The 11,060-nt window shown below is 35.1% G+C and overlaps 1 protein-coding gene across 1 annotated transcript; it reads right to left on the reverse strand.

The window, feature by feature from the left end:
- Positions 1–518: 518 nt before the first annotated feature.
- Positions 519–3,909, reverse strand: LOC108668003. The gene is made up of 5 exons (XM_018155123.1): positions 3,680–3,909; positions 2,542–2,663; positions 2,061–2,171; positions 1,223–1,352; positions 519–529 (listed from the first exon to the last, which is right to left on the reverse strand). The coding sequence occupies exons 1-5, from the start codon at positions 3,807–3,809 to the stop codon at positions 519–521; spliced, it is 504 nt and encodes a 167-aa protein (XP_018010612.1). The 5' UTR covers positions 3,810–3,909.
- Between the last annotated feature and the right edge of the window lie 7,151 nt (positions 3,910–11,060).

Here is an 11,060-nt window from a genome sequence, read left to right on the forward strand (position 1 = left end):
GGGTAACTTAAATTCAAAGTCAAATATGTAAGCCTAAAATTTACATCAACAAATCATCATCACAAACCTCAACTATGTTCAACCTAGTAAATGTTATTTCAATCTAGCAAATTTAAATAAGTAGCCTACAAATGGAGGCTACTATTGTTGCCACAAAGAAGTTTATTACTAGAGAGGCCCTTCCCCAAACTGAGTAATGAAAATGACCAAGTACTTAGTACAAATAATCTTGAAAATTTCAATGTATTGAATTACCGATTATATAAGAGCACAAAAATTGATTTGCATCACTCACATTATCTCATCTAAATAAGATTCCATTTAAAGTTAAAAATTCTGGCACAAAATGAGAAGGCCGACCAGATTACAGAGCATCAAGATCTTGATTTCTTGACATGGAAGGTGCATAGTTTGCAAATCTCATTCAAATTTTGATTGTGGCATTGCAACTAAACTCAATATGGAATACTTCAACCAAAAAACTGCTATAAATCAGTACACATTTCATCTGATATTTATCAGCTGCAACCTATACACACAAACTGAATTCAACCAAACCCCCTCAACAAATTTTAGATTGGATTATCAGCAGACATAGTAGCAGTACTTGTACTAATAGATTTTTCATAATCCAGAACATGTTTGGATTTCAGGTGCTTTGTTAGATAACATTTCTTAGCAGCTACATAATCACAAAACTCACATGGGAATCCTTTCCCTAAACCATGTATATAAAACATGTGGCTATCAAGACCATCTTTTTTACAGTTGACATAATCACACTGCTTGCATTGAAATCCTTTACCCATGCCATGCTTAGAAAACATGTGCTCATTTAAACGAGATTTATCACGTGCAGAATAATCACATAGCTTGCATTTTGAGCCTCCCAAACCATGCTTTGATAAAACGTGCTTGCTGAGATGAATTTTACTACCAGCAGCATAATCACACAACTTGCATTTGAATCCTTCCCCCAAACCATGTTTTGCAAACAGATGACATTGGAAACTATGTTTATGAGCAGAAACATAATCACAAAGATCACATTTAAATCCTTGCCCCAAACCATGTTCTGCAAACAGATGACGTTGGAAATTGTCTTTTCGAGCAGTAACATAGTCACACAGATCACATTTTACTCTCTTCCCTAAACCATGTTTAGAGAACATGTGAATTTTGAGTTGTGTTTGTCTGCCAGCAGAATAATCACACAACTTACATTCGAATCCTTCCCCTAAACAAGAAATATTTTTCTCAGCAACAGAAATATTTTTTTCCTTGTTTTCTGGAGAAACTGCCATCCACTCATCCTGTCCAATGTTGCTCTGGGCATTGCAAGGCAAGACATCCTGGAGACGGAGAGCAGATTCTTGTGAGCAATTCTTTCAAGTTAGGCAATGAACTTGAATTCACAAAAAACATGAATTATATTAATAACATTAGAATATTTCTGATAAAAGGAAAAATCATCTTGGCAATTGATGTAGAAATGACATCAGGGCATGGAACTTCTGTCAATGCAAGTCCATAAACAATGTCTCAAGTCGTGCCTGATGTATATACATCTTTTACAGAACAATGACATTTTGGATACCTGATACGAGGATTATATAGAAAGAATTAATCTGTAAAATATACAGAAAGAAAATGTAAATTCATATCCATTTCCAACATAGAAATACCAATCTCTAATTTATTTATACAGAAGAACAAAAAACCCTGAAAAACAAGGTATACAAGAAAAAAACACCATTGCAGCATGCATTACCAGAGGAGGTACATATTGCCACAGAAGTTCTGTTCATTTCAAACCTTCAATGTAATACTAACAACAAGCTTAGATTAAACAGATAGATGTTTCATCAGAAAATGAGTCAAAAACTTTGGATGGGAGAACAAAAGACTGAGAATATAAATTGCTTAACAAATGATAAATGTACGTATTAAAAATAAGAGCTGATCATCAGATCAGATCAGAAGAGCTGATCATCATCAGCTATCATCAGCATTTGAATTCCTCAGTAATTTATTTGTACTGAGAAAGCAGCTCCACCAACCTGCTTATGAGGCACTGCAGCAGTGTACTGTGAGGCGCTGGTGCAGGCCTCGTGAGCCTCAACTTGAACCTCTTTCTTGCATGGCTTGCAAGATGAGGGAAGTGGAGTTTGCTGGTCAGCACATCAAGAACAGGGACATTAGTTGCCATGCATGGATTTGGATGAAATTCATAAAATAAACTCAAAAAGAATTATACCAAAGATAATAAATTAAAACATTCAATACAAGATTCAGAGAATAACACAATGTGAATAAAATACCTTAATTTAATAACATTTATTAGAAATTCATGAATAGTTACCAGTACCTATAATAAAAAATTCCTTATAAGGTTGTTCAAAAACTTATTTCTGTGTAAACTTTTGCTTACTGTAAAAATATGTTACATCCAAATTCTGTTTGAGATAATAATTTAGCACATTCATGCAAGTATTGAGTGAAATTAAATTACAAGCTTGCAAATCTTGTTAAAAATTTCACCTCATATTCTTCACTGCAAAGTGGTTCATCCTTCACAGTTATGTCCTCTCCCTCATCTTCAGGCTCCTCTTTGATGTAAACTGTCATGATGGAGGGTAGGGATGAGCTGCTGCCCTCCATTGCTGGATGAAATTTACAGGAATTAATAGCATGAGGCTACTTGCAGCTAAGAATATCACATAATACTGGACTTAAGCTATCTTTACTACCTCCTCAACCCTTCAGCCAGCAAGATACTCTTATATGCTCACTTAAAATTGCCTCCCAAACGATCTCTCCACAGCCTCCAGTTTGTGGTTGAGGCTACAGTATTCCCATCAGGCAATGTCAGGCTGAAGCAATGTTGAAACAATGCACTTCGGGACATTGAAATCCCGTTGATTATTAGTTTTGCATGAAAAGTGAATCAACATCATTTTTTCAATGTTGCATCAACAATTGCCTGAATACTGTGACATTCATGATGGAACATGTTAACATGATTCACACATTTTACAAGTGCTCGTTTAATATTTGAATTCAATGCAATTTCAATATTGAAACTATATCAAAATGTACAATGTTGAAAAAATAACGTTGATTCACTCTTTATTCTGGACTAACATTCAATGTTATTTCAAAATTTTAAAGTATGTTGTTTCAATGTTGATTTAGCCTGACATTGACTGCTGGATCAGGCCACTGCTAATCACTAGTTATTATCTGATCACGACTCCACATGAACATTTAGACTTGGATTGCTGCTTTTCATATCTTTAAAAGATGGAAATAGTAATATTTATTCAATCAATGAAAGTAACTTGATAATATTGAATTACATTAAGACTAAATAGCTACTCTATAAATTTGAATGTTTGGATATATAACATTTTTTTAGCACATTGACCTTATTAAATCAATTCTTCAACTGCAATTTACTGTTTCAATATGTAAAATTTTTGGAAATTCTTATGAGTAAATATATCTTATAATTGGATATTTGAAAGCTGAAAGTTGTCATCACCAACTTACTTTCCAAACTGCTAAGGGATTTGGTTCAACAATGAAATGAACAATGAAATCATGAATGTCAACAAAGTATAACATCTTTCAGATTCACAAATAAAATAGACTTGCAAGCACTAGTTGTGAAGCATACCTTCAGGCTCGAGTTTGCACACGTCAGTTGCTGCTTGAATGAGGCTCTGCTCAGGGCACCAGCCACTCCTGACTGCAGCATCTGAGAGCTGGTGCAGAGCAACTCTGCACTCTTTTATGCTGTATGCCATGATATTAATGTGGGGGTATATAAGTATGAGGTTTCCTGAGACACACTGGAAGTAATAAGATATCCAGCAATAACCAACTTTAACCAAGCAGGAAGAGTATCTGTAAGCAATTCAAGATCAAATAAGTATCATCAAACAGGGTAAATAGGGACTGTTTTGAGCATTTTTGTAAATAACTTCTTACCATGAAACATTTCGTTAAAGGGTTTGGCTCATTTTAAAGATCTTTGCAGGGGCTATTGTATGGCATCTCCAAGCAAAATCCATATGCTATTGGTAAGGTGCCAGAAAGAAATAAAAGCCTCCTAAATTACCTTTGGGAATGGGTAATTAGGGACAATTGAAATAAAACTTAATTTTAAAACGTTTGAAGCATGCAGAGTGCACTCATCCATTATTAACAGTACTCCAAAGTCCTCCTCTTCTTTTGTAGATGGTGTAGATGTAGGATAAATGACGTTTTCTGTGATTTGTACTTGTTTTTCCTTTATTGAGATGACATTACCATATCCATACATTACTGCATTATTAATGTGATATTACCGTAACCATGGACATGTCATTGAGCAGAGCATTGACAACAACCTTGTCCACTGTAAGCTTCATAACAGCAGCCATACCAATAGCATTTCCTATTTATCAGTGAGCTTACAGGACTGGGCTTGTAATTTTACACAATTTTAATTAGGTCAAGTAAACTATAACAAGAAAAAGATCATTAAAAACATACCTGGAACAGAAAATAATATTTTAGTGACATCCATCATATTTTTTGGAGAAAAAAAATCCTAGTTTAGGTTAATTACTTTTAATTCTATGTTGCCCAGTGAACAATACTATTGGTGACAATCAATGCACAATTTTGTAGTGACCAATGAAGCACGAATTTTTTGTCAAGTGAATTTTTTTTGCCGAGTGAGGTAAATGTACCATCAACTGGGGTAATAAGGGACGGCTTTGGGCGTTTTTTGTTAACAACTTCTCACCATGAAACATTTCATAAACAAGTGTGGGCTCATTTTAAAGCTCTTTGCAAAGGCTGCCATATGGGATTTCCAAGAAAATTTCATATGCTATTCCTAAGGTGCCAGATGCAAAATAAGTGTCCCGAATTACCCCTGGAAACGGGGTAATCCAGGACACTCAAAATATAACTTAATTTTAAAATGTTTGAAGCATGCAGAGTGTACTCATCCATTACTAACAGTACTCTGAAGTCCTCCTCTACCTTGGTAGATGATGTAGATGTGAAATTATTAGAAAATGGCCAGAAAAGGCGGTACCATACTGTCAAATTCTATCTCCTCCTGGGATTTTCAAGCTACAATGTTGAGATGCTTATCATTCAATGCGTAATGACCAAATCTTCTAATTGGTTAAAGCTTTTTTTGAAATTCGAATTTTTGTGGGTGGGGGGGGCATTTTTCGTAAATTGTTTGATACATTTTTTATTTCCAATTTTTTGTAAATTGTTTAATACATTTTATTCCCTCTTTTCCCCCCTCCCTTTTTTTGAAATATTTTCAAAACTATGGTGGAATTGAAAAAAATCTATGATGAATCTCTAGATCTTTTCTTTGCAAATTGAACGGTATATCTCTCATTGCTGTAGCTCCAAAACTCTAGGAGATAGGTTTGCAGTGACAATAAGTTCAAATGTTCAGGAGAGTGTGACAAAGCCCTGAGTGCCCGCGGGCGGCCGCGGCATGTTATATGTAGACATTCATGGTAGCAAGGATACCAGGCAAGGCATTACTTGAGCTAAAATTCAGTCACAGATGCAGAGAATGACTACATGAGCACCTTCCAGCATAGCAGCTACTGGGCAACTGAACTACAGGGTCCACAGACGTCAGTCTTATGTGTCTGGCCAGCAATTTCCCCCGAAAGAAAATGTTGAAGAGCTCCATAACACCTAACCCTTATGTGATCTGTGGTAAACGCATAAATAAACATACAAAGATGGGTTTGGTACCATTGGATAGGTCAGAATGTCAGCTTTAAGATGAGCATAAAAACAGGAAAAGTCTAAATTGTCAATTTTTGCACCAGCTCCCCTTAAGTGAATTTCTTTTTTGCTGAGCAAGGTAAATGTAGGTAATCAAAATTATTTGTTGTCAATTGATTTTTTTGTTGACTGGAGCCTTTGCTAACCAAGGTTCTACTGTAAATGCATTTATGCGGGTGTCCCTTAAATTAAAAAAAAATTTAATACCATGTCTTGTGTAAATGGCTGCCATTTTTTGGATGAGATATGCAAATTTTGTCAATCACATTTTTAAGCAAACACCTATGTGCAACTTTTATGTAACTAATGTAAGTAAAATTTTTAATACGTTAAATTTTTTTCTATAGACCTTAGGCTAAGAACAGCCTCACAGATACTTTTCCAAAACCACACTTTTCACACTTTTTTCAGGGATTTCTTGAAGTTGAAGGTAGTGAAAATATGATTTCCTAACTTACTTTATGCTACCTACCCAGGGTGCAGAGGGTGGATGCAGCGTTGCCAATGTATGGGTTTTCAAGCCTAAGCGGCGCCGGGTAATTTTAAGATGCTGTTGCAGTGGGTGCTATATTGCTTTTTAGCCTAACCCTTTGGCTATCATCCTCGTTTATTTGATGTCTGTGCTGTGTTTTCTCATTATGTAACTTATTATGTACTTTTCCTTTTTTTCTCTTTCTCTAGTCCAGACAAGGAAGTAAAATTATTAATGTAAAGTAAATTCCAAAGCCAAGCATAATTCTAATGTAAAATTCCAATGAATAACTAATAACTGCACCAGTATGGGAACCTTAACTAACTCACCACTTGAGAGGAAGTGAGTGATTGTTTATTGCTTATATTCATTTTATTGCTCAATTGATGTTATATTATAAATGGTTTATATTTTTGTGATTTCGCTTTGTTTTCTGATTTTCTATTAATTGTGTTCAGTGTGTTTTAATTCTGCAAGCTATATATTTTGATGGTCATTAATTCTTCATTAAGCTGTTTGCTGCAATATAAGTTTGCTTGATTACTTTTCTGCATCCATAAGCAACACAGTTGCTCTAAGAAGTCATTATTAATGTTCTTGATTATTACTGCTTTTCTGCTTGTTAATTAATGCTTGTTCATATTTAATCCAATTATTTATCTTATAGTCCTAGGGCTGTGATGCATAAAATTAATAAGTTTTACTTTCTTGTATGGCAGATCACATATGCATCTTGTCCATGCTCCTGCGCATGTTAGTTCCATGCTCCTTAGTTCCCTAGCTACCATGCTTGTTAGTTCCATGCTCCTGTTCTAGTTAGTTCCTTAATTTCCATGCCCCTACGCTCCATGTTTCCTATTCTCCTCAGTTCCATGCTCCTATGTACGTTAGTCCATGCACCTACGCATGTTAGTTACATGCTCCTATGCTCCTTGCTCCTATTCTTGTTAACTCCTATGCTCCTTAGTTCCTTATGCTCCTATGCTAGGCCATTCTTCACTCAGTTATGCAGCACACTTATTCATTTCGTAACCAAGAGGCATTTAATTGAACTGTAATCTAAATTCCATTTCATTTGTCAGTAATAAAAGATCAATTTTAGTCTCATCATTATCCACTTCCCAAGTAGGTTGTTGCCAACCTATCAAGTAGAAGTAGGCGACGTGTTTGCCTCACCCGCGGGAGACACGCGGCAACAATGCGTTGCTGAGTAATTTTTAATGAAAAGCCATTTATGCTGAGTAATGAAAAACTATTTACAAGCCACGAACTTATTTACAATGTTGCATGCACGTGTTACCCCAAATAACTCATTTTACCCTAAAACAGTCTGATTGTACAGCAAGTGTCAACTGAACATTTGATAATGCAGTCTGACTGTCCTAATGTGACCGCAACCTGTGTGGAATTCTGTATAGGTAATATATTCTCATGTCAATATAAGAAAACGTATCGAAATACCAACCCTACCACCGGGTTACACCACCTTCCACTGCAATGAAATTTGATAAACTGAGCTCATTAGAAACTGCCGTGCTTCTGAAATCGTGCATGGTTTGAAATCCAATCCCGTGTTGCCAACGACTAATCAAGTTAACTAGTTGTTCATCTGTAGGCTAGCGGACACATTTTTGCAATGAATACATTCTAAAATAAAAAAAAAACACATCCAGCTTTGTAAAAAATTCTCACGATTGGACAACACCAACAAAGTTTTTGATATTGTTGTGGGAAGCCCATTCAGCAATACTGCAAGGAAGTAGGATTTCCTACTAGGGGTCCTGCAAACCCCCCTCTCCTCAGATGCAATGTCATGTCTCATGTGAAATTAAAGTATGAAATTAAATCAAAAGTATGTATCAATTTCAGTGTTGACATCATAGTAAACTGCTCACTATTTGATATGCATCACTAACTTAATCACATTAAAGTTAATGTAACTAATATTTCTTATGGATGAGTGCACTCCTTAGGTTTAACATGTTAATCTTTTTTCTATTTTCAGACTGGGTAAAGCAGGCAAACTTGAATATACCATTACACGATGATATAGACCCCCGTGCCTCGGTTTTGTGCGTGTTCTTTTCTTCTCTGTTCACTGTATATACCTAGTTCTTTTGTTGTATTGTTCAATAAATTGTTAAATAAACACAAGGAAAATTCTAATAAAAAGGTGGTTTGGGATGGTTGTAGGGGAGGTGGAGACGATCACCAATTCCTTGTTTTCTTGACACCCTTGCAGCAAACACCCTCAGGCCCAAATGTGGCTGGTAGCACAATAAATATAGTTCTACAACAATATCACACAAAATTATGAGATAAACTGCTACTTTTTCACTGCGTAGGTTCACATTGTGTTTTCTGTTTACGTATTACAAGATGGTGTCACACGCTTCTGTTTTGGTTGTGTCTAGTTTGATTTCACAATAAATATTTGCCCTATTATGTTGAATTTATCTTAATAAATTCACTTCAAATTCTGAATGATATTGTCTGCCAGCCTGTGTTTTCGGACTTTTGTGTCTTTTAAAAAATTTTTGTTGTTTAACATGGGAAACTATTTCATTATATAAAACATAGAGCATGTACCATATAGTGCATTGATAATACAATTTAATTCAATAAAAATTAATTTTCAATTTAAAAAATATAATCAGATTTTTAATTCAACATTTTTCTAATAGAATTTAATTCTATAGCATGTACCATCTAGTGTATTAAATAATAAAATTTGATTTAGTAAAATTTAATTTTATTTAATTTTTTAATTTAATTTAATTCTACAGCTTCAACTGGTAAAAATAAGCATCATAGGAATCAAAGTAAAACTGTCATTCATACATCACAAATTGAATGACATTGGATGAAGATGCCATTCGATAGCCCTCACAAAGAGCTATAAAATGAGCCTAAACTTGTTTATGAAATGTTTCATCGTAAGAAGTTATTAACAAAAAACGCTCAAAACCATCCCAAGTAGCCCCGGTTGACGGTAACGATCCGTATTAGAATTCTATACGCTTTCAGAATTATCTTCAAAAAGTTTGTTTTCGTTTGTTTGATCAGAAGTTTTCTTTAGTTTGATCAGAAGTTTTTGTTTGTTTGATCAGAAGTTTTGGTTCGTTTGATCAGAAGTTTTCGTTCATTTGATCAGAAACAGAAAAAGGTTTTGTTCGTTTGATCATTAACAACATAATTATTCATTCTCTTGCACTACGTATACGATTGATTAGTTGGACTCAGTTACCATCCGCATTGATCATCCCGCTAGATCATAGTGGCAAAGCAGAGAGTTCTTTAGACTCTCCCTCAAGTTCATTTTTGAGTCCTATAAGTAGACCAGTAAAGTATCATGGATACCAGCTTTATCATACTTAAGAAATTGGTTTAAATCTTGATTGAATTAGGAAATTAAAAACGAACTGATTCTAAAGAAGCTCTGGTTTGCCACTATGCGCTAGATTATGCACCGGGAGTGGGAAAGAAGCTAGGTACCTATTTAATTCAGTAGCACGTCAGCCGACGTGATATGTCGCTCTGCTCGTCTGAACTCTGATTGCGTGTTTAGTGTGCATGATGGAAAACTCCTCTTTGCAGCGTAGTTATAATTACTCAATGAAGTTTAGTTCATTGCGGTCAACTTAACTTCTTAAGAGACAAATTTTCAACTAATACTTTTTGTAAGTCTAATTTTAATTGTTGAGTGAAAGGTGCAGCCCGTGCAGGCTTACAACTTTTAAGTGATTAGGTACTTTATAGAAACTGAGCAAGTTAGTATACATGTTTTAAGCCTTTAAGAAGTTCATTTTTTGCCTCAAATAATGACGTTGGTAGAAAAAATGGTCCTGGTGGATCAAAATAATATATGAACCTTCGAAATTAGAATTCCATCCTGACTGCAAGTCCGCAACTATGTAATCGTAAACTTGATGTTTACATTTTTTTGGTGGGAACTCTTTGCAACCAATTTCCGGACAAGCTTCACTGCATCCTGATCCATCCAACATACTGGCAACCTTACTTTTTTTTAAATAGTTGGCCGAAGACTGACAAATATATTAAATGCAAGAATTTCAAACTAAATGTGTCGGCAAGATCTTCTGAAGGCGTAAATTTTGCTACTGAAGTGTCGCCAAAGATCTTGCAATATTCATCCACTCTCTAATCATTTTTTTTCCAACTGAAGCCTTTGCTAACCAATTTTCTACTGAAAATGTGTTTTTAGGGCAGTTCATTACCCAGGGGCCTGGGTTGTGTCTCCTAGACTCCTATTACCCCATGTTGCGGAGCCAGAATGGCTACCATTTTTTGGATTGAGGCTCAATCCAAATCCATAGCTCAATCATTGAGCTATGCAAATTTCATCAATAACGTTTTCAAGACAGCACCTGTGGGCTGTGTGCAACTTTTTTGCAAGTGAAATTTTCTAATACTGAAATTTTTTCTTTGCTACAGACCTTAGCAAAGGTACTTTTAAAATAACTCACTTTTCACACTGTTTTCAGGGATTTTTTAGATGTTTGATTTCTTAACTTGCACTATCATTCTCGCCACTATGCTACATAGATAGGATAGGATCATTACTCATTGGTACTATTTGTAAAGGTATACACTATACAGTGATAACACCATTGCACCGTATACATAAAAGTATAATTCAAATTATAAGAGTTTTTAAATTATTATTTGCAAGTTAACTTTACAAAATCAAGGACGAAACGAGCTAGATGTTCAATCAATGAATGCAGCTGACTCTCAGTCTCAGACTCTC

Source organism: Hyalella azteca, unplaced genomic scaffold, assembly GCF_000764305.2.
Source record: "Hyalella azteca isolate HAZT.00-mixed unplaced genomic scaffold, Hazt_2.0.2 contig17580, whole genome shotgun sequence".
Classification (NCBI taxonomy): Eukaryota; Metazoa; Arthropoda; class Malacostraca; order Amphipoda; family Hyalellidae; genus Hyalella; species Hyalella azteca.

Excerpts from the sequence above, each read along its gene's own strand:
- LOC108668003 (XM_018155123.1), bottom strand. The coding sequence starts at position 3,809 with ATGGCATACAGCATAAAAGAGTGCAGAGTTGCTCTGCACCAGCTCTCA. Across the intron at positions 2,664-3,679 it reads GTGCAAACTCGAGCCTGAAG|CAATGGAGGGCAGCAGCTCA; the intron begins GTATGCTTCACA and ends AATTTCATCCAG. Across the intron at positions 2,172-2,541 it reads TTTGCAGTGAAGAATATGAG|CAAACTCCACTTCCCTCATC; the intron begins GTGAAATTTTTA and ends TGTGCTGACCAG.